This window comes from Sinohyriopsis cumingii, chromosome 10, assembly GCF_028554795.1.
Source record: "Sinohyriopsis cumingii isolate HCF-2022 chromosome 10, ASM2855479v2, whole genome shotgun sequence".
Lineage (NCBI taxonomy): Eukaryota > Metazoa > Mollusca > Bivalvia > Unionida > Unionidae > Sinohyriopsis > Sinohyriopsis cumingii.
In genome coordinates, this window is record NC_142970.1 from 91,392,692 (window position 1) to 91,417,772 (window position 25,081).

The 25,081-nt window shown below is 35.0% G+C and overlaps 1 protein-coding gene across 7 annotated transcripts in view; it reads right to left on the reverse strand.

Moving 5' to 3' along the window:
* Positions 1-3,285: 3,285 nt before the first annotated feature.
* LOC149790576 (islet cell autoantigen 1-like) overlaps positions 3,286-25,081 on the reverse strand; it is a 102,376-nt gene continuing 80,580 nt past the window's right edge. For all 7 annotated transcript variants that reach the window (XM_089972663.1, XM_089972660.1, XM_089972661.1 and 4 more), the window contains 3 exons: positions 19,477-19,737; positions 14,677-14,813; positions 3,286-11,854 (listed from right to left, as the gene is read on the reverse strand). In XM_089972663.1, the coding sequence (XP_089828789.1) occupies positions 11,741-11,854; positions 14,677-14,813; positions 19,477-19,737 (512 nt within the window). In that variant the 3' untranslated portion in view covers positions 3,286-11,740. The remainder of the gene's footprint in view (positions 11,855-14,676; positions 14,814-19,476; positions 19,738-25,081) is intronic.

Here is a 25,081-nt window from a genome sequence, read left to right on the forward strand (position 1 = left end):
TTACATTGTTTTCTCATCTCCTACAGTGTACCATGTATATCACATTGTTTTCTCATCTCCTACAGTGTACCATGTATATCACATTGTTTTCTCATCTCCTACAGAGTACCATTTATATCCCATTGTTCTCTCATCTCCTACAGTGTACCATGTATATCACATTGTTTTCTCATCTCCTACAGTGTACCATGTATATCACATTGTTCTCTCCTCTCCTACAGTGTGCCATGCATATCACATTGTTTTCTCATCTCCTACAGTGTACCATGTATATCACATTGTTTTCTCATCTCCTACAGTGTACCATGTATATCACATTGTTTTCTCATCTCCTACAGTGTACCATGTATATCACATTGTTTTCTCATCTCCTACAGTGTACCATGTATATTACATTGTTTTCTCATCTCCTACAGAGTACCATTTATATCCCATTGTTCTCTCATCTCCTACAGTGTACCATGTATATCACATTGTTTTCTCATCTCCTACAGTGTACCATGTATATCACATTGTTTTCTCATCTCCTACAGTGTACCATGTGTATCAAATTGTTTTCTCATCTCCTACAGTGTACCATGTATATCACAATGTTTTCTCATCTCCTACAGTGTACCATGTATATCACATTGTTCTCATCTCCTACAGTGTACCATGTATATTACATTGTTTTCTCATCTCCTACAGTGTACCATGTATATCACATTGTTTTCTCATCTCCTACAGTGTACCATGTATATCACATTGTTTTCTCATCTCCTACAGAGTACCATTTATATCCCATTGTTCTCTCATCTCCTACAGTGTACCATGTATATCACATTGTTTTCTCATCTCCTACAGTGTACCATGTATATCACATTGTTTTCTCATCTCCTACAGTGTACCATGTATATCACATTGTTTTCTCATCTCCTACAGTGTACCATGTATATCACATTGTTTTCTCATCTCCTACAGTGTACCATGTATATCACATTGTTTTCTCATCTCCTACAGTGTACCATTTATATCCCATTGTTCTCTCATCTCCTACAGTGTACCATGTATATCACATTGTTTTCTCATCTCCTACAGTGTACCATGTATATCACATTGTTTTCTCATCTCCTACAGTGTACCATGCATATCACATTGCTCTCTCATCTCCTACAGTGTACCATGTATATCACATTGTTTTCTCATCTCCTACAGTGTACCATGTATATCACATTGTTTTCTCATCTCCTACAGTGTACCATGTATATCACATTGTTTTCTCATCTCCTACAGTGTACCATGTGTATCAAATTGTTCTCTCATCTCCTACAGTGTACCATGTATATCACATTGTTCTCATCTCCTACAGTGTACCATGTATATTACATTGTTTTCTCATCTCCTACAGTGTACCATGTATATCACATTGTTTTCTCATCTCCTACAGTGTACCATGTATATCACATTGTTCTCTCATCTCCTACAGTATGCCATGTATTATGTGACAATATTCTCTTATGTTACGTGTTTAGGCTTGAATAAACAGTAACAAAACAAAGAGTGAAAACAAGCTTTGAAAAAATTATGTACCAGTGTTCTGAAGCACAGCTGAGAGATCTTTCTCTTTAGGCATCACTATTAAAACTAATGCGCAATTTCAGAAAGCCCAGAACTGCAAAATGGAGGGCTGTTTACATATAAACAAATCACGTAGCCCCAGTATGACCTTGATAAAAAACAACCATTTTACTCCGAGAATAAAAAAATAAAAAGTTGTTCACTTCTCTGATTTCTAAATCAAGGTCAGGAACTAGGTCAGCTTTAGGTGTTTACAACTGAAAAATGAAGGTCTAACTATTTTCTGAAAAAATATTGAGTTCCTAGTAAACAAAACTAATTTATTTTGACATGTAACGAAATTAAAAATAAAGATTTAAAACTTAAAAATAAATTAAATCGAACATAAATTAAATCAAATATGCATAAAAAATTTCTTTCACTGTAACATATGGTATGTAACATTGTTCTCTTTAACCTACTACAGTGTACCATGTAATGTTGTTCTCTATAGTTTCCTATACTGTACTATTATTATTATGTCAAATTGTTATTTTAGTCTCCTACAGTGTGCCACATGTCACATTGTTCTTTTCGTCTCCATATGTACCATATATCACATTGTTCTTTAAGTCTCCTACAGTGTACCATGTCACATTTTCTTTCTAGTCTTCTACAGTGTATCGTGTCACATTACTCATTCTAGTCTCCTAGAGTGTACCATGTCACATTGTTCTTACAGTGTAACAAGTCACATTGTCCTTTAAGTCTCCTACAGTGTACCATATGTCACATTGTTCTTTCTAGTCTTCTACAGTGCACCATGTCACATTGCTCTTTCTAGTCTCCTACCATGTGACATATGTCACATTGTTCTTTCTAGTTTCCAACAGTGTACCATGTACCACATTACTCTTTCTGGTCTCCTACAGTGTACAGAATGTCACATTTTTCTTTCTAGTCTCCTACAGTGTACCATGTCACATTTTCTTTCTAGTCTTCTACAGTGTATCGTGTCACATTACTCTTTCTAGTCTCCTAGAGTGTACCATGTCACATTGTTCTTACCATGTAACAAGTCACATTGTCCTTTAAGTCTCCTACAGTGTACCATATGTCACATTGCTCTTTCTAGTCTCCTACCATGTGACATATGTCACATTGTTCTTTCTAGTTTCCAACAGTGTACCATGTACCACATTACTCTTTCTGGTCTCCTACAGTGTACAGAATGTCACATTTTTCTTTCTGGTCTCCTACAGTGTACCAACTGTCACATTGTTCTTTCTAGTCTCCTACAGTGTACCATATGTCACATTGTTCTGTGTGGGAGGTCATGGGTTCAAACCCCAGCCATATCATACCAAAGACATAATACACCATTTTTCAGCACACGAGAGGATATACATGGCGGCCAGTATTAATGGTGGAGGAAGAAACCGGGAAATCCCCAGAATGAACCAATGACCCTTGAAAAGCTACTGGCAAGCTTTCTCACATACCCACACTGGCCGAATCCGAGACTTGAACCCACACAGAGGTGAGATGACAGTGACCACCCGGCCATTCGGGGCCCTGCAAATGTAATAAGTATTATGAATGGATGAACATACATATTGATTGATATGTGAGGATTGTGGAATTGTTTGTGTGTACAGAGAGAATTACAAGGATAAAAATGTATGTATTCATGAAGATCATAGAATGAGTCTATCTGTTTGTAAGATGTAACACAAAACAAGAAGAATCTCAATTGAATGGTATTTAATATACATAGATATTTCTAGAACCATGTTAATTTTCTGTAATAAGAAAACAATATCACATTATACACAACAGAAATAGACTGCTTATAAACACAAAAGCCATAACCATATATCCATTTTACACCTTACAGTCACCTAACAAAAATAAAGAACAAACTAAAGGAAAATGTTTTTGGTACAAATGATGTAGTTTGATTTTTATTACAAAACCATATATTTATTCCGTTGGGAACTGAAGGGAGGTAATTGTGTAACACAGAATCATAATTTGTCCTACTGTTTGCAGTGTTTTCTCTATACGTGTCAAAATATAATTAAATCAGTAAATATGAATTTTATTCATTTTCAATTTGCCGATTTTATCCATTGAAAATGTTTTACTTAAGAACTGTGCACAATCAAAATACCCAACATATGTCACTAGAATCTGAAAGCAGGTCACTACAACCTACCTTTTCCCAAGATATGCAGTACCATCCATGGATAAGATAACCATCAAGTTTCAGGACTATACGTACAACATTATCAGAGAAATGGTGCCAAATGCAATAGCTTAAAGTAGGTAAGACAAAAATTTAAGAAAACAATACTTTTCAAACGAGTGATGGAGTATGAAGAATTATAGTGCATGATCACAGACAATATGGATACAATTGAACACAAACTACAGCATATGGTATAATATCCACATAGTGGAACATATGGTATACTGTATTAATCTATACACAGTCCTGTTTGAACAACTAATCAATGTAGTATGCACACATCAGTTATTAATGCTGTGTTTAAGTTTGCTTTGTTTTGTGGGGCATTGTTGTTGCTGTTTGGATTTAATGTCATTTTTCAGCACAGGATAGGCTACATATGGTGGCCAGTATAACTGGTATTTGGAAACGCCTGGTAAAGCCCTAGTAAGAACTACTTGAGTGAAGCTACTGGCAAGCTTTCTCACATAGCTACTGTGGCTGTTCTGAAAACTCTAGTGCTTTAGATTACTTTGTTACCCAGGTAACATGAGCCATAATGTTATGTTTCAGCACACAATAGGCTACACATGGCAGCCATTATATATTGCGGAGGAAGAACCCTGAAAGACCCTAGTAAAAACCACTGATCTACTGTAGATAATAGCAAGCTTTCTCACATACCCATGTTGGTTATTTTACTTAGGTTTGGGTTAGATCAAAGTCAAGTGTAAAAACCATCATATATTGAATTTATTTTCATGAGTATAATTTTTCGTCCTCTCAGGGAAAAATGACATTTTCATCTGTACTTAGATACATGGATGGGGGGGAAATGGTCCTTTTCTCTTCATAGAAGGATCAATGCTTGCTGGGTCTCTGACTTTGTAGAAACTAAAATATCCAAGAAGACTGATACCAACTAAATATTGTGAATTCACATGACTACGACAAAATAAATATCTGATCCAAAGGAAGAGAAGTAACTGACATTAATTCTATTTATATAACTTTTTGAAAAAGGATACATAATTTTTGTCAAACAATAAATAATATCAAGTTTAGGAATAAGAATGCTACTATATGGCTGTAGTAAGATCTAGGAAAAACAATTTACGGTTATAAATTTTATCAAAATGGATTTTCGGCCTGCAGAACATGGAGCTGAGAAGGTGTCAAACTTCTTTAGTCAAAATTATGTATTGCAATACAACCAACATAACAATTTACAAAATGGATTTTTTTTTATCAGAAGCAGATCTATAAGTTATCAAAGCAATGTATAAAAAAGAAGGATTTCACATATTTCATATTTGCACATGGTATTTTACAGAAAGAAAATATGATGTCATGATGCATGATGTATATATGAAATAAATAAAACAAAAGTTTACATACTACTAAAAGGAATACAAAAAATATATTGAAATGAACATATAATTGCAACATAGATCTAATAAAAGTGTGTCTTCTTTAAGAACAATGAGGAGACTGAAAGGCAGGTATTATTCAACTTGTAACATTTGACAACTATTTCATTTTTTGGATTGTAAAAATGCATTTAAAAGAAATAAAACATAAAAATATGCAAGCAAATGTGAGATTACTGTATTAATAGTAAAATATATAAGGGATATGAGAGTAGCCAAGCACAGAAGAATTTCAAAAACTTGTTGCACTGTGGAGTCGAAATTCTGATTTGTTTTAGGTTCTTTCAAGTTTCCATGTCTGCAGACAAAGAAATGTTTAACGAGGGTGAATTACTGATGTGATGTTTTGAATTATCAGTTTTATTATAAATGAAAATATTCTAGTTCACAATAACACAAACCATGGAATGCATATTCCATATCAAATACACAGAACTTAGAATTAACTGAGCAACAGAAAAATACCTGCCTAATATAAGACAAAATACTATCATAAAACACCAAAGGAAAAATGAATAACAGTAGAAAACAGTGTTAAAACTAGATTGGTGAGCAATTTACACATATTTCTACCCCTGACTCTATGTCTTCCCCCTCCTCCGTGATCAATATTAACTTGTTCTATAGATAAAAACATCTGAATGGTATAGATCTTCACATGGAAATTGCCAAATCTCAGACACAGACAAAAGGTTTAAAGTTCTGTACTATGCATGACAGTTAGGTTTATCTAGTTTATATGAAAACACCTTTTAAGTGAAATAAATAACATGGCAGTAGTTGAGTTCAAAACTCAAAGATGTCATTAGAAATGTGCATGAGAAACTATACTGGTGTATGGATAATATTGGTCTTTTTTATAGAGTAAATATAACACTGCATTTTACTACCGTATATCCACTACTAATTTCAAAACTGGACAGTACTGAAATGCAGAATCATCTAATATTTAGAAAGTACAAGACTTGTACTTCAAGCTCTATTAGTACCAACCAAAGAGTTTAATAAATTGTACTGCAACCATAATATAACACTGAAATATCAAACATACCACACACAACAGTTACACAACCTATCATGAAAAATGACAGAAATATACAATGAATTTATCACATTTCTGGTTGCATCATGAAAATAAAAATAAAAAATGTTTGCTGATATCCAAATTGGCCCTCAAATTATTAAACATTCTCAAATTCAAAACTGAATGTTTAGTGGAAGATTGCATCTAGCCTCTGAATAGAATTAAAGTGACATAGTAACATAGCACTTTCTGCTTACATGACAACATAGGAATCCTAACATATCAGGGTGCAAGCATACACTAATATTACACAAACATATTTTGTACCATTACTGATCTATGTTGATGAAGTTTTAACACAAGTAAACCTCATTCTGACTGACAGGTTTATTGGTACATAAAACTTGGCTGACACAAAGGTCTGACTAATGAAGGTAACATTGTTGTCCTGGGATGTGTCCCATGATGATGATCCTAGAAATATTAAAGAGCAATGTTAATTAAAAAAAGAAAAAACTTAAATATTTAAAGGATTCTGCTATTTTTGGCTTTTAACTTTGTCATGTATACCTTTTTCAAGATATCTACAGTTGCATGGCACTATAAAATATGCCAGGATTCTGCTGATGTGCAATGAAACCTAAACATACGTACATAAGGTAAACCACTCATTACAATTTAATGCCTATCTGTGGATTTTAAGTTCTTAGTGAAAAAAGCCAATTCAACTGCACAAAGCCACAAAAAAATATTATGACATCATGATGGGACAATATCATGAATTGTAACAAATCACATAACATCAAGATGGGACAATATCATGAATTGTAACAAATCACATGACATCATGATGGGAAAATATCATGAATTGTAACAAATCACATGACATCATGTCACCAATGAAAAGCACTGAATACAGCAATTGATATCATTGATGTACAGTTTTCAAAAATTTTAACACAGGGTTCTAAATGTGCTGAGGCCCTACTGCCACTATTTGAATAACAACATCTGTTTCCATTCATGAACAAGCAATATGGCACTGTAAAATAAATCTATAATGTCCAATCAGGCTATAATATCCCAAAAAGGCTGTAATGTCCAACTGGGCCATAATGTATAATTAAACTGCAATGTCCTATAATACCCACCAAGACAATAATGTCATATAATGTCTAATCATGCTCTAAGATCCAATGAGGCTGTAATGTCCAGCCATGCTGTAATGTCTAATCATGCTCTAAGATCCAATGAGGCTGTAATGTCCAGTCATGCTGTAATGTCTAATCATGCTATAAGATCCAATCAGGCTGTAATGTCCAGTCATGCTGTAATGTCTAATCATGCTATAAGATCCAATAAGGCAGTAATGTCAAGTCATTCTGTAATGTCTAATCATGCTATAAGATCCAATAAGGCAGTAATGTCAAGTCATTCTGTAATGTCTAATCATGCTATAAGATCCAATAAGGCAGTAATGTCAAGTCATTCTGTAATGTCTAATCATGCTATAAGATCCAATAAGGCAGTAATGTCAAGTCATGCTGTAATGTCTAATCATGCTATAAGATCCAATCAGGCTGTAATGTCCAGTCATTCTTTACTGTCTAATTGTGCTATAAGATCCAATCAGGCTGTAATGTTGTCATGCTGTAATGTCTAATCATGCTATAAGATCCAATCAGGCTGTAATGTCCAGTCATGCTGTAATGTCTAATCATGCTATAAGATCCAATCAGGCTGTAATGTCCAGACAATCAGGCAGTAATGTCCAGTCATGCTGTAATGTCTAATCATGCTATAAGATCCAATCAGGCAGTAATGTCCAGTCATGCTGTAATGTCTAATCATGCTATAAGATCCAATCAGGCAGTAATGTCCAGTCATGCTGTACTGTCTAATCATGCTACAACACCCACTCAGGCTGTAATGTCCAGTCATGCTGTAATGTCTAATCATGTTATAAGATTCAATCATGCTGTAATGTCCAGTCATGCTGTAATGTCTTATCATGCTATAAGATCCAATCAGGCTGTAATGTCGTCATGCTGTAATGTCTAATCTTGCTATAATACCCGATCAGGCTGTAATGTCAAGTCATGCTATAGTGTCCAATCAGTCTATAAGGTCTAATCGGGCTGTAATGTCCTATTACGTCCAATCATAAAATAATCAAATTGTGCAATTTTCAGTAGATTGTGGTGTGAGAATGTTTAAAAATGTCAGTGCCAAAAAGAATATCAAAGCAAACTGTGACCAAAGGTAAAATGTGTGAATTTCATGTGATACTAATATATTATATGATGTGATCCAGACTTCTTGGAATGTTATGAAAAACAAAGACCTTTTAACCACCTACTTTTACTCCTGTATATATATTTTCTATACAAGATCACTGGGTACAACAAGAGTGACTGACCAGTCATGAAAATCCTGCTGTTCTGTAAAATATCTTTCCAAAAATTTGAAAACATTTCTGGCATTTAAGAGGAAATAGATCTTGTCAACATCCCAGCAGTTTTTAACATTTCATAAAAGATCTTTGATGTTAACATATTTTTTGTTTTATATCTTCAATCATTTACCTTATACTAGATCTTGCAGTAGGTAAGGAAATGGAGTCTTGGATTCCAAATCCATGGGTTGCAGGTTTGATACCTATCCGGGCCAGCCTAGACTGGCTGACATGAGGTGTACTTTGGAAGGCACTTTCCTTGGCATGATATAGCCAATAATGTGTTAAAAGTGTCATTAAAACCAACCGACTCCCCATAATCCTTTCAAGGTAAATAATTTCAAAATGGCATTGATTGTACAAAACATACAAAATAAATTCACTTCTGAATTTTAACAACTAGAAAGGTATGCCAGTTAATTAAGGTTCAACCCCGTCACTGATAATCAGTGTGGAAGTGGTCTTGGAAAGCAATGATAAAATGTTATCCTTAATTCTCAAAGTTATGTACATAAACTAAATAAAGGGTACAGGTAAGTGATTAAAAATGAAATGATCAAATATAATGTCTTGACATCTTTGCACAGTCTAACAACAAAGCAAGATTATTCCCCCATAATTACATATGTACAATGCTATTTTTGTCATGAAAATAATGCACTAAAAGAACACAGTGTATATAACTGCTTATAGGTAAGTTCCACTGCAAAACAACACAGACTGATCTCCCATCACATAATGTACTGGCAGATCAAGGCCTATTTTGTTTGCACAAACAGACTGCATAGACCCGCATCTGCTGACACATTATGCCACAACAGATCTGGATCTATGAAGTCTGTAGTGGGATCCAATGAGTATACTAGTATTTAAGCCATATGAACATTTTTGAATTTTAAATTGCATCTTTGAAAACAAGTTCAGCTTATGCAAACTGCAAAGAATTTATTCTCAAACTGAAGTGTAACTTTAAAAAAATCAGGGATAACAAAATGTAACAGAAAACAAATAAATCTGACAGAAACAGGAGTATGAAATTGTATGATGGTTCACCTATAAATACTGTATAAATAAACAGTACAGGTAAAATTTATTACCAAACTAAAAAGAACAATGAATATTAATCTAAAGACAAAAGTCACATGCCATGTTACCAATGTCTGTATTAAGCTAAGGACAATAGTCAATGCCATGTTACCACTGTCTGTATTAAGCTAAGGACAATAGTCACATGCCATGTTACCACTGTCTGTATTAAGCTAAGGACAATAGTCATATACCATGTTACCACTGTCTGTATTAAGCTAAGGACAATAGTCACATGCCATGTTACCAATGTCTGTATTAAGCTAAGGACAATAGTCAATGCCATGTTACCACTGTCTGTATTAAGCTAAGGACAATAGTCACATGCCATGTTACCACTGTCTGTATTAAGCTAAGGATAATAGTCATATACCATGTTACCACTGTCTGTATTAAGCTAAGGACAATAGTGACATGCCATGTTACCACTGTCTGTATTAAGCTAAGGACAATAGTCATATGCCATGTTACCACTGTCTGTATTAAGCTAAGGACAGTAGTGACATGCCATGTTACCACTGTCTGTATTAAGCTAAGGACAATAGTCACATGCCATGTTACCAATGTCTGTATTAAGCTAAGGACAATAGTCATATGCCATGTTACCACCGTCTGTATTAAGCTAAGGACAATAGTCATATGCCATGTTACCACTGTCTGTATTAAGCTAAGGACAATAGTGGCATGCCATGTTACCACTGTCTGTATTAAGCTAAGGACAGTAGTGACATGCCATGTTACCACTGTCTGTATTAAGCTAAGGACAATAGTGACATGCCATGTTACCACTGTCTGTATTAAGCTAAGGACAGTAGTGACATGCCATGTTACCACTGTCTGTATTAAGCTAAGGACAATAGTCACATGCCATGTTACCACTGTCTGTATTAAGCTAAGGAAAATCGTCACATGCCATGTTACCACTGTCTGTATAAGCTAAGGACAATAGTCATATGCCATGTTACCACTGTCTGTATTAAGCTAAGGACAATAGTCATATGCCATGTTACCACTGTCTGTATTAAGCTAAGGACAATAGTCATATGCCATGTTACCACTGTATTATGCTAAGGACAATAGTCACATGCAATGTTACCACTGCATGTATTAAATAAAAAACAATAGTCATATGCCATGTTACCACTGTCTGTATTAAGCTAAGGACAATAGTCACATGCCATTTTACCAGTGTCTGTATTGAGCTAATGACAATAGTCAGATGCCATGTTACTAGTGTTTGTATTAAGCTACTGACAATAAAGAATCAATAGCAGATTATGCTGAAGGAAAGGTAAACAATATCCACATTCTGTACTTTATTACAATATTAGACTTGAATGAAAAATATGTTAAAATAAGGCTAAAGTTAATTCTTATTAATTTGTTATTGTATATAATTTTTACTCTGAATCCAAATAATGGCACAGCATTAAATAACCAATAACGAGTTTCCAAAATAAAAGGATATCTTAAGACTGTATCCTTAAAAAGGCTAAAAACTTACGTTGTCTGAGGTATACTTTGCCTCACTGTTACAGAAGTGTTCAGTTTATGATCATCACTTTATTGAAAATATTTATATTCATCTACAAAAATTTATAAGCATACAGTATTATGATTATTATTTCTGGAATGTAATTGTATTCATATATGTTAGTAATTGTATAAATTTGAATGCATTTGTTTTAGTTTCCACTTTTTCACATTTCAACCACAATGAGAACTTAAAATTGCACTTAATGAGGAAAAAAATACTGATTATAAAAACAACGAACATGTTTTATCTATTATTTTGCACATTTTGTATATTCTTTGTTAAAAATGAATTACAATAAGAAAATTCTCTTAAACAAATGTCCATCAAAGAAATGATGACAGAGAACATAAATATGGAAATAAAAAATTATATTTACAACATATCTTTAATTTAACTTGAACTAGTCAAATGTTGAAAAAGTCTTCTCAAGTTGCTGTCCCTCTCAAAGCTGCCCTTCAGTCATCTCCTCCGACTTTTTGCCAATGGCATCTGGGTTAGCTAAGGGGTCAAGGTCAGCAAAGAGGTTGAACCAGGCTGACATGTCCTTCTTTGTGTTCTGAAAAGTTAAATTTATATTTGCTGACTCTGCATAGTAGCGGATTTATTCCATACTATTTATTACATAGTATAATGTGTATTGATAATAAACACAGAATAATGCATACTTATTTATTACATAGTATAATGTGTATTGATAATAAACACAGAATAATGCATACCTATTTATTACATAGTATAATGTGTATTGATAATAAACACAGAATAATGCATACCTATTTATTACATAGTATAATGTGTATTGATAATAAACAGAATAATGCATACTTATTTATTACATAGTATAATGTGTATTGATAATAAACACAGAATAATGCATACCTATTTATTACATCGTATAATGTGTATTGATAATAAACACAGAATAATGCATACCTATTTATTACATAGTATAATGTGTATTGATAATAAACACAGAATAATGCATACCTATTTATTACATAGTATAATGTGTATTGATAATAAACACAGAATAATGCATACTTATTTATTACATAGTATAATGTGTATTGATAATAAACACAGAATAATGCATACTTATTTATTACATACTATAATGTGTATTGATAATAAACACAGAATAATGCATACTTATTTATTACATACTATAATGCATACCAGACGTGCCAACCCGGACAAGTCCGTATCAGTAAGGCACTTAATTTTTTCCGTAAGTTTGACCAGTTTTCAGTAAGGTGTAACAAAATATCATAAACTGCTATTTTAAAGCTGGAAAATGTAATTAAAAGTTCGGTATTTGGATGAGCAAGAACGATAAACTTTATGTTCAACTGAAAAGTTTGTAAAGTATGTGAAGACTTTATTTACCGCTAGTTGTACACAATTTAATTCCAAACCCTATGCAGCTCAATGGCTTGTTACTGTCTCTCAACCTGACTTAATTCCTGGAGATTCTTTTTCATTTCACATGATGACGGCAATCGTATTTCCTGCCATGAGTCATACTCAAATTGGCATGTGATGTCCAATAAACATAATTGTGTCCCTTCCAGCTTTTATTCACAAGAATCTGAACATTTATATTTTTCCTGTGTTGATTATTAACACTTTTCATGGGGCTTATCTTCCCTTTGGTCTTAAACATTCATCACTTGCTAGATGCCAGTTTTTAATTTTTTTTTTATGATCAACAGTTTGATCATGCAGACGCTTTGCTTGAACAAACGGTGCAGATTAAAGCAACTGATGTGCTGCTGTAAAGTTAGTCTGGATCCCTGACCAATTTTACTACTTCTAATTTGAAACCCAGATCCAAATCAAACATGGATGAACAAATTTTCTGGATTTTTTCATCAATGATCATTTTCCCCTAGTTTTTGCTTTTATGCCACAAGTCCGTATTTTAAGGCTAATTTTCGTAACACTTGCAGCAAAATCGTAAAAGTTGGCAGGTCTGGCATACTGATTTATTACATACTGCATCATCATGATATTTTACATCTATTTTGAGAGTTTTATTGAAAATGGGTTACAGAAATATTAGCTACATGGTTTGCTGGTGACCAGGATAGTACAGAATGATAAAGAGACAGAAGAAAAATTACATGAGACACTTGTAAGAAAAATTTGAATTCTCGTTACCCATTTCTGCATCATTTTCACAAGATATTATGTAGGCAAGGCAGAGAAACACTAATGACTGTTAATGACTTAATAAAAGCATAACTTCATTTATTATTAACTCCTTTACCTCATAGCATGTATGGCTCTGTAGGCAGTTGATATACATGTACGTGTAGCTAAGGTACACAGTGCAGTGTGCTATAAGTAGAACACCTGTTACCTATTTGACTCCATACACATTGGCCTGCCAGTTAACTGTCACAGCAGTGTAGTACATGTTACACTCAACATCAATTGTAACTATTTTACATTTTTGGTACACATCTATTATGTATAGAAAGATTTAAGACTAAAATCTGATCGTTATAGCTGTATAATTATTTTTCACACAAGAATCTTTTATGTTCTCTAAAATATTGTGAGAACTCATTCACTGTCAAGCCAATGAAGATGCGTGACCACCCATAGATGCGTGACCACCCATAGCTGCTGTTTCTCATACTCAAAATTTACCAGTTATTTGTCTACATCTACAACAGTAAATCACCTGAATTTGATAAATTATAAAAAGTCAGTGATGCCTACAACATCAGAGCCTTTACCTATGTTATTGAATGCTGTAATAGTCATGATTCTAATAAACTTTGGAAAGTACTGAACGAAATCCATGGTCTCCATTTTTGGTAAGTGGAAAATCTTACCCAATTATCTTAGACAGCAGATTATGACTAAAGTTTAAACAGGAATCATGTGATTTGACATAATGGTCATTCAAATCAATGAATGTATTATCTGTTACTGGGTTTTCCATGAAGGTGGTGCTACAAAAACCAGCTCCATATGACTAATGCTTACAGCGTGCGTCCAAACACATTTCCACGAGAATGGTGTAGATGTGTCAAAACTTGCTTCTATGTGAAATGGGCAGAGGTGTCCAAAGGTGCTTTTATGCAAATGTGGTAGTGGCATCCAAAGGCACTTACATGAGATAAAGGGTTAATGACAAAATAATTTTTGTACAAATCTAATACAGTTTCATAAAGGATTTCCATGTGACAAATCATTAACAGAAAAGAGGCAGAAACTTTGTCCAAGTTCGACTTATGCTCTACAATCATTAAAATGTTGACAAATTTATCACCTCAATCAAAGTTTAAAACTACAGGTTGGTTCAATGACACAAATTATTATCTAAAACTTCAGACTGGATCAATGTTAAAAATTCTTTAAGGTTACCTTTTTACTTGGCTGAGGTTTCTGTTTAGGTGGTTGCTGCTGCCCTTGCATGGCTTGATATAATGGTGGTGGTACAGTTGGCGCAATAGCAGGCCCTGGAAGGAGAGGGGGTATTATACCGCTTGGCATACCTGGACCTGAAATACAAGACCATAATGCATAAAAAAAGCAAATTTTGTAGTAAATTATGTTTCTCCTAAAACAGTTACCTGATCATATTATTTTGGGACAAATTTCTAAGCTACCTTCAATCCAGCCTTCCAAAAAACATTAGAATAATGTCTCCTTGTCTATATATACATGTATTATAATATAGACAAATGGAAGCAGCTCTGACAAGTTAACTCCCCTTTCTACCTGCTAGGTGGCTACCATTATTCCCAGTTTAATCCAGTTTTTGTTTTTGAGCAACACCTTAAAGGATGCTCACACTGAAGGGAAGATTATGAGGGATTATTTGTAATGTGATCTGGTAAGAATTATAGGAGAAATGTAATTTACTAAAAAATGTGCTTTTTCTGCCAAATATATTTACCTAATCACATTACATTAGGAGAATAGATAGGATGATATACTGAGCATCCGACATGTACCAGTATTACCCAGATGGAGAATGATTGCTTTACTAATGGAAGAAATTCTCTATGTGTTATTTTAGCACAACAGGAGACCTTCGTCATAATGCATTAGTAAATTCCTATGGGATTCTGCACTTGATTATGCAATCACCCTATATATTTGTCCAGGTGAATCCAGTAAATGTAACCAATTTTGCCTTGTTAAAAGGTTGTACTGCCATGAAGGGGATGGGGTGGTTACTGTCTGTGCAGCTACTACTGGCCCAGTGAAGTTCAATTCTCTCATCTGCAAGGCATATACAGGATCTTAAGAGTTTCACCTCAACGGGAGCAGGCAAATAGTTATTTGCTGATTGCCTAATAATGGCAACCTATTTTTTGCAATGTGACCAGCTTATGTCATTAGGACAATGATCCGTCCAGAGAGAACTGCATGTAGCTCAGGTCCACAGAGATGGCATGTAGCTCCCTGAATCTGCATGCTGAGGATTGATCTATCAAAAAGCAAACCTAACTGACAGCTGATTGATGGATGTGGCTGACAAGAGCTAAAACCTGGATGAAGGGGTATGTTGAAAGTGCAGAAGGCCTGATAAAAGAGATTCTGAGGCCCTCCAATAAAGAAGGAATCTGGCACCCTGACAGGTGGCAGGAGACCTGCAAAAGAACAATTATTGTTTTATATATTAATTCTCCATCTGATGGTGAGCAATAGTGGTATATAATTTACCTGGCTATTGGAGGGATGCCTGGATAATGAAGCTTGCACAGACAGATGTAACAGCAGCTCTTGCACTGACTGTTTTCTGATCTTTTCAATTCAAGCCCTGAACAGAAGGGAAGAACAGAATTGGAGGGTGTGCAAGGCCACAGCATGGTGAACTTTAGAGAAGAAGAGTGCATCTTGTCGGTCTAAGTCCATGCTGCAGGAAGCCATCGGGGCATAACCCATGGTCTGATGACCAACAGAATCCCAGGTATGATCACCAATGCCACTAGCTGATATAAAATTCTTCACTAGCTTGGAGGTGTCATTGAGGACTTGCTGATCAATCTTGTAACAAAATTGGCCAGTCATGCCAAAAGCATAAACCTTATAAACATTAGGTATTTCTGAACAGTATTATTTATGCAACTTATACCAGTGAGACAAAAAAAACTAGCTGGCAAAAGACTCGGGGGAAAAAAAAGGCTTTTGCATTATCTAGGCTGCACGTTTTTTCTGAGAGACACCAGTGATCTCTGCAACTTTGATGACTGAAACAATGTTCTAAATGATGGACTATCGTCATCATCTGTATCTGCTCAGGCTTTTGACCTTCTATGTTTGGATGACTGTAAGTGGAGGACAGTCAGATAGAGGCAGGATATGGTAGATTTCTTCTACTGCTGCCTTAAAGCTGAATTCCACTGGCATGTTTGGTCTGACTTGGCCAATTGGCTCTATAAATAAAGCTCCTTTGCTATGAAGTGGCACAGCAATGTTTGGTCCAACTAGTCAGTTTTAATCTGTAATATATTTGGCATAAGGTAATGCAGCTGTTGGAATACAATGGCCAGCCGGCTGACCAGTTTGACGGGTCAAGATAAGTGATTCTTGACCACTATAACTGTATATTACAGGTTTTTGCAGCTGGACTGGTTGGTCTACAATCGGAATAGAATATAGTGGATGATAAATGTCATGAGGGTCAAGTGGTACAGCCATCTGTCCATCCATCGATCCATCTGTCCATCCATCGATCCATCTGTCCTTTCATCCACTGATACATGTTTAAATGATCATTTGGTCTTTATGTTTCAAATAAAACAACTTTTGTGTCTGGCAAGAATGATGCCATGCACAGATGAAGTATGGGGTATTGTATATTCATGCCTCATGGGCAGAGATGGGTATGACTCTGTACTCTTATGCCCCATGGGGGGGGGGGAGGAGGTGGTATTTAACTTAGGATTGTAATGCCTCATCAGTGGAACTAAGGACTTATCCCCAATGGGATCCTGAAAATTTTCTTCTTGTTCCATCATGAACAATATAGCATTATTTATTAAGGCATGCTGTGAGATTCCAGCTCTTGGTTGGAATCATCTCTCATTCCAACTGTACTGTCTTTTGAATCTTCATGGGGTTGAGGTGGAGGGTGGATGGGACATCTTGGCATCTCCAATGAGACTTGTGAGAAATTCTGAAGTAGTGCATGACCTTTTTTGTGGCCCTTGAGGTGATTTTTTAAATCATCCCACACCACACCCACTTTGCAAATGTTTGATGAAGGAGAAAGAAAAAGCAAGTACAAACTAGGTATAATTGAAGCCACCAAGCAGATAGAAAGGGAGTTAACCAATAAGAGTTGCTTCCCTTCGTCTATATTAATATACAAGAAAAAAAGACATCTTTTTGTGAGTACTGGATTCAGAAGTAACAAAGAAACTTATCCTAATGTAATGTGATCAGGTAATGTAATTGCTTGAGAAAGTTCAAAGTACAATGAAACCCCACTATAACATATTCTAGCACAGGAGTTTAAAACTGGCAATATGTGTTATATTCATACAGAATACAAATGACTTATCATTACTACTTTCATTACATGAAGAAAAGACATTATATATTTCTAACTGTGAATGTTCCTTTCAGCTGTGTCATTAATTAAAAACTCCACTTTGATCTTAGCTTATATTTGAAATATATTGCTTCAATGAACTATCAGCAATAAAGTAATTAAATTATTTTTATATTTGTCTTAACGCATCTTATATACAATCACTGCATAATATAAAATATGAAACAAACATCAAACAGACAGTTCCTCTGTCAACTGGCAAAAAAACAAACATCAAACAGTTCCTCTGTCAACTGGCATAAAACAAATGTCAAACAGACAGTTCCTCTGTCATGTCGAACACAGTTCCTCTGTCAACTGGCATAAAACAAACATCAAACAGACAGTTCCTCTGTCAACTGGCATAAAACAAACATCAAACTAACAGTTCCTCTGTCAACTGGCATGAAACAAATGTCAAACAGACAGTTCCTCTGTCATGTCAAACACAGTTCCTCTGTCAACTGGCATAAAACAAACATCACACAGACAGTTCCTCTGTCAAATGGCATAAAACAAACATCAAACAGACAGTTTCTCTATCAACTGGCATAAAACAAATGTCAAACAGACAGTTCCTCTGTCACATCAAACACAGTTCCTCTGTCAACTGGCATAAAACAAACATCAAACAGACAGTTCCTCTGTCAACTGGCATAAAACAAACAACAGACAGTTCCTCTGTCAACTGGCATGAAACAAACGTCAAACAGACAGTTCCTCTGTCATGTCAAACACAGTTCCTCTGTCAACTGGCATAAAACAAACATCAAACAGACAGTTCCTCTGTCAACTGGCATAAAATAAACATCAAACAGACAGTTCCTCTGTCAACTGGCATAAAACAAACATCAAACAGACAGTTCCTCTATTACATCAAACAGACAGTTCCTCTGTTAACTGGCATAAAACAAACGTCCAACAGACAGTTCCTCTGTCAACTGGCAACACAATCAAGCACCAAACAATGTGGTGGTCAAAAGGTTTCATATAGGATAGCAAACCATAAAATGGCAAACAATGATGACAGGGGAGGTGATGGTGAAAATTAAATATTGTAAAATTTATAATTGGATGTAAACAAAGTTATTCATTTCTGCAAAGTGTAATGGAATATAAGTAACAAATCAACTGTATTGTGGTATAGATGGGAAAGAAACCATATGATTTTTTTTCTTATGGTAATAGAATGTAAGCATTCAAAACATTTTTTTCTTATCATGAAGGTTAGTAAGGATGCAATATGTGATACATAAAAAGATAGTTCAGGTTAAATTAACTGTACAAATCTGCTGCTTAATTTAAAGATGGAGAGGAAAGAAAAATGATCGATAAATAGTAATGGACATCGGGCAATCTTGGCTAATAAAGTGTATGATCTCCATCTTTTACTGCAGCAATGTCACTTTTCAGTCAAATAAATAAATGTCACACAGCTTGGAATTTATGTCTTGTGGCATGACCTGCCCTACTGCACTGAGAGAGGGAGTTTATGCCATGTGGTACAACCTGCCCTATTGCACTGATAGATGGAGTTTATGCCATGTGCAATAACAAAGCTACTAATTGATTAAACTTTGTGTTAAGAAATAAAGAACAATTAAATTACATATCCCAACCTTGTGAAGCGTCCCTTCTTGAAATATCAAGGAGATTCGATGGCATGAACTCGGATTGGTTGGTCAGCTGATCTGGCTCCCCTGGAATGAATGTTGTTCCGGCCGTCAGTGGCGTATGTCCAAAAACTGCCTGCCACTCACGTGAAAAGTCATCTTCCCCAGTTGAAGGGGCATTCAGAATCTCGTTTAGGATGGTCATGTCATCCTTCTCACCATCGTCATGTTCTATCGTCAGATCTTCTGTTAACAGATCTCTTGCACCTACAACACAATAAAGCTGAACTAAAACCTTGAAGTATACTGCAAAACTACCTTCACTGTGAACACAGTTTGTAAAAATATAAATATTAACTAGCAGGTTGATCCACATACAAACTCCTTCACCTGGCTAGATAAAATATTCTTTGCTGTACCACCGAGACTTGAACCTAGACCCTGGGGAAAAAGATAACCGTACATAGTGCATTAGATGCCAGCCCTGCATGTAGTTCTCAAATGTTGGCATTAGAGGGCATAACTCTGGTGAATAATGACCAATGGTTCCTTATGACCTTGACAAAAGTCAACGTATACAGTCTTGAAATAAACTTACTGTACATCAACCATTATATTCTTTTTAGACTTACCATGAACTTGACCTCTGACCTCTAGACCGAAATATACCTATACAGCTTTCTTTCTTTGTATAATATTATAATGCTAAGATATTTGTCCATCTGTACATATGTATGTGCATGCATACTCTGTGTGTGTGATTTGGATTTTTAATGTAGCTTTAAATGTAGCTACGATGTCTGCAGTGTAACAGTTTCTAGTGATGCTTAGCACTGGGACATCATGCCGCAAACATGCAGCATGATGTTCCACCCAGTCACATTATCCTGACACAAGGCCAACCAGTCGTTACACTAACCTCTTAATGCTGAGCGCCAAGCGGGGCAGCTGTTAGTAACATTTTTGTAAGTCTTTGGTATGACTCGGCCAGGGATCAAGCCCATGACCTCCCGCATCTGAGATGGATGCTCTAACCACTAGGCCACCGGAGTGGTATGCATGCATATATGTATGTGTGTGTGTGTGTGTTGCTGTTGTACGGTTTAACGCCATTTTTCAGCACACGATAGGCTATACATGGCGGCCAGTATTAGTGGTGGAGGAAGAACCCAGAAAACACCCGGAAAGAACCACCGACCCATGAGAAGCTACTTGCAAGCTTTCTCACATCCTCACACTGGCCGAATCCGAGACTCAAACCCACGCAGAGGTGAGATGGCAGCAGTGTGTGTGTGTGTATGTGTGTGTGTTGTTGTTGTTGTAGGGTTTAATGCCATTTTTCAGCACACGATAGGCTATACATGGCGGCCAGTATTAATGGTGGAGGAAGAACCTGGAAAACCCTGGAAAGAACCATCGACCCACAAGAAGCTACCGGCAAGCTTTCTCACATACCCACACTGGCCGAATCCGAGACTCGAACCCATGCAGACAGAGGTGAGATGGCAGTGGTATGTATGCATGTATGTATGTATGTATGTATGTATGTATTTATATATGTATGTATATAAGTATGTATGTATATAAGTATGTATGTATTTATGTCTATATGTATCAGTGGTTTATAGCACATCAGCATAAAGTGGCTGGTATATAGTGCAAACAATAGGTCGAGTTTGAAAAATAAAATAAAAATGTACTGCACAAATATTCAGGAAGATAAACTCTACTTATAAATTTATACATTAAGTACAAAAAGATAAAATATAAAACATAAAAATATTAAAATTCTGTAAAATGCTTACCAAATAACCGATAAAGTTAACAGGTGTAAAATCCTTAAAACATAATTAAATTTGTTTGCATAAACTGCATTCCATTAAAAAGTCCACAAAAGTTTAGTTGGTACATCCTCATAGTTTTTTCAAGCAGTTCATGTCAAAATACTTCTGCTTCACAAGGTGGAATCCTGGGTAATTTAGTAACATTAACATCCATCTATATGTCTGTCCATACATGTTACCTTTTAGTCATTTAGTCTTGCTACCAAACCAGTATATCATAAGAGTATCAAGACCAGCGCAGATTAAGCCCACCCTGTCTTTAACAGTCATCCTTGTAGATAACTCATACTTATCATCTTTTAATCATAGTGATATCTGACCACAAATATCATTAGGCTTCTTCCAAACCCAAAATAAAAGGCATCCACAAAGTTTGGTCCAGGTCTGTGATGTACAACTAATGTTATTGTGTGGAAACTAGTTTTCTTCTTTCAGTTCCAGTGACCTTGGCCTTTCACCCTGATATTGGCATGTTTCTTCCATACCACCATGTTTTGTAGATAATCATTATGGAAAACTCAAGTTAATGTGTAACAATTTTTCTTTTTTCCATCAAAGTGCTCTTGACCTTTGACCTTTTGATGCCAAACTGATTCTTCCTCACTCAAAGTGGCAGTCATACACAAAATTTGGTAATTGTGGATGGTGGAGAAAACAAGTTGTTGTTGTGCAAAACCAATTTTTCTTCATTTAGTCAGAGACCTATATATTTGAGCTTTTGACTCCAAAAGTTATAGGACTTGCCCTTACCCAAAGTGCAAGCCATCCAAAAATATTGGAGACTCAATTTGTGTTTTAATACTGAACAAAATAAGTAAAATAATATGGAAAAAATCACAACCTTCTATGCTCTGCCTTGTGGAAGATGTATAAAAATCATGCTTAGAATAAATAAATCTTGATGCCATTTAAATCTAGCATGTGTGTAGGAATTCCAGCTCTTAACAAATGGTTCCCATGCTTTTCTAAGATAAATTTTCAGGTCATTTCCAGGGTTTTCCAGAGTGAAATTACTTTTTTCAAGGTTCACGTATGATAATAATAATAATAATAATAATGACCTTATTTAAAGAGGGTAACACAATTAGCTAAAAGCTAATCTACCTTGAGGCCCTCATACAAAGGAATTTATTTATTTAAGCTGCATCTCTGAAGCCACTGGATATATTGGGTTTGGAAGAAGGAAATAGAGTGGGCATTTCTAATCTCAGCTGGAATACTATTCCAGAGCAGAGTTCCAGAGTATTGGAAACTTTTTTAAAATAACCCCTTATTTGGTTTGGGAATTTTATACTGTTTGGTAGACATGGATCGCAGGTGGGGAGTATTACCAGGTAGCCTATACTGGAATAGTGATTGTAAATATTCAGGAGCACTATTCTGAGATATCCTGTACATTAATTTGGCTTTTCTCAAACAGATTCGGTCTTTAATAGGTAGTATTTTTAACCTACCAGCTAAACTTTCTTTGCTTTCTTTCTGGATTGATATTAGCCCAAATGCTCTTTTTTGAAGATGTGCCAGCTTTGCTATGTTTTTATCATTTGAATTACCCCATACTGTACTACAGTAGTCCAAATAGGGTTGTATGTAACTGTTATAAAATAGTTTCCTGTGCCTTTCAGGGAGAAAATGTCTTATCCTACTGAGAAGCCATAAACTTGAATTGACTTTTTTACTGGTATGTTTGATATGTTCAGTCCATGATAGGTTATTATCTACCAGAACACCAAGTAGCCTATCATGACAGACTATTTGCAGATTTGTATCCTTCCATGTCAGACATAGTTCATCACTATCAAGATTTGTCCTTCTTTGCCGTGTTGAGATAAGTAATATTTTAGTTTTACCAGTATTTACCACCATGCCATTACATGTGCACCAGTTTTCCAGTTTGTTTAGTGCATTCTGTAAAGAAATTTCGAGCTCATGCTTTGTGTTTTGGATGTCTGACAATGTTGTGTCATCTGCATATAGATCTGTAGATGATATTGAGTCTCTTAGTAAAAGTGGTAGGTCATTAATAAATAAAATGAATAGTAGTGGACCTAGAATTGAGCTTTGTGGTACTCCATATCTAATTGTTTCAGGTTCAGACAGAACATTATTTATGTAAACATGTTGTGTTCTCTCATTTAAGTATGAAGTAAACCATCTAACTGTTCTTTCATCACACTGGTAGATTTTCAGTTTCTTCAAAAGGATTTCATGATCCACCATGTCAAAAGCTTTCCTGAAATCTACAAATACAGTTCCCATTATTCTACCTTGGTCAAGTGCTTGAAGCCATTTATCAGTTAGGGAGATCAAGGCAGTCTCACAGGAATGGTTCTGTCTAAAGCCTGATTGATTAGGGTGTAACAGCAAGTGTTTGGTTAAATATGACATGAATGAGTCATGGACATGTTTTTCAATCAATTTTGACAAGTTTAGTAGTATTGAAATTGGTCGGTAGTTATCAGCATCATCCTTAGAACCAGATTTGTGAATAGGAGTTACTTTTGCAGTTTTCCATATTTTGGGGACAGATGAGGTTGCAATACTTAAATTAATTATGAATGTTATGCTATCTACAATAGCAAAGGCAGAAGATTTAATGAGTCGTGGACCAATCTGATCAAGTCCTGTTGCTTTCTTGGTATCAAGTTCACTGAGACATTTTTTAACAAAGCTGAATGGAATTAAAGAACATTTTAGATTATAAAACATGCATTTTCTAAATCCAAAGATGTTTTTCTTTCAATACTCTAAAACATCGAAGTCAGAAAAGATGATCAAGTACAAAACCACAAAATGTATCACACGAAACAAGTGATATTTTCCTATAAATTGACATGTAAAGTCATTTCAGGATACAAATTCTAACTTTATTTTGCTGCATTATGTTGCTAAGTGGGAACAACATAATGAACATAAATTATGTTTTGTTTCCTTTCAAACCATTAAGTCTAAAGAATTCTGTAGCAATATATATATATATATATATATATATATATATATATATATATATATATATATATATATATATATATATAGATATATATGCATCTCGTGGAAAGTAACATTTCCTATGACAGTATAAAAAAGTACAACAATAAATGCAAATAATTAGAATCTTGTCTTGTAATGAAAAGAGTTAACTCTGAATGTATCTGTGCCAATAAAATCCCAAACAAGATTTTTTAAAGAACCTATCTCCTTAAGACGATCTGTGGTTAAAAATCCATAATTTAAAAACCGTTTTCAAAAGGGTTGCTTTAAATTTTGACAAAAGACCTTCAAAATTATATACTACTGAATAAACAAGGACTGAATTTTCTGTAAAATCAACTTGTCTTCTTGTAATTCATTAAACCAGTCCCTGAACCTGTATTGATATGGGGGCTCGTATCATTTTTAATATATAATACAAGGGATGACAATTTCTCATTTCAGCTCTGAGATTCAACAATTTGGGCTGCAAATTTGGTTTAAAATGAATAGCAGTCCGTTTTCTAATTCGAGTTCCCTCCGAATATTTCCACCCCATTTTTCATATTTGGACATTAAGGTTGGGGTGTGGAATCATTGCAACTGCATATAAAAAATTTGGAATTTGCCACCACCGTGTGGTATCGACATATGGTAGTCGTTTGCCAGCAAAATTAGAAAATTTAAATTTATGTTGTATCGACTCATACCTGCATGAAAGCGATAGGAAAATGATTTATTTTCTCAGAAAGGGCAAGTATTATAATTGTTATGTCGTCAATCTGCTGAGAGATAAG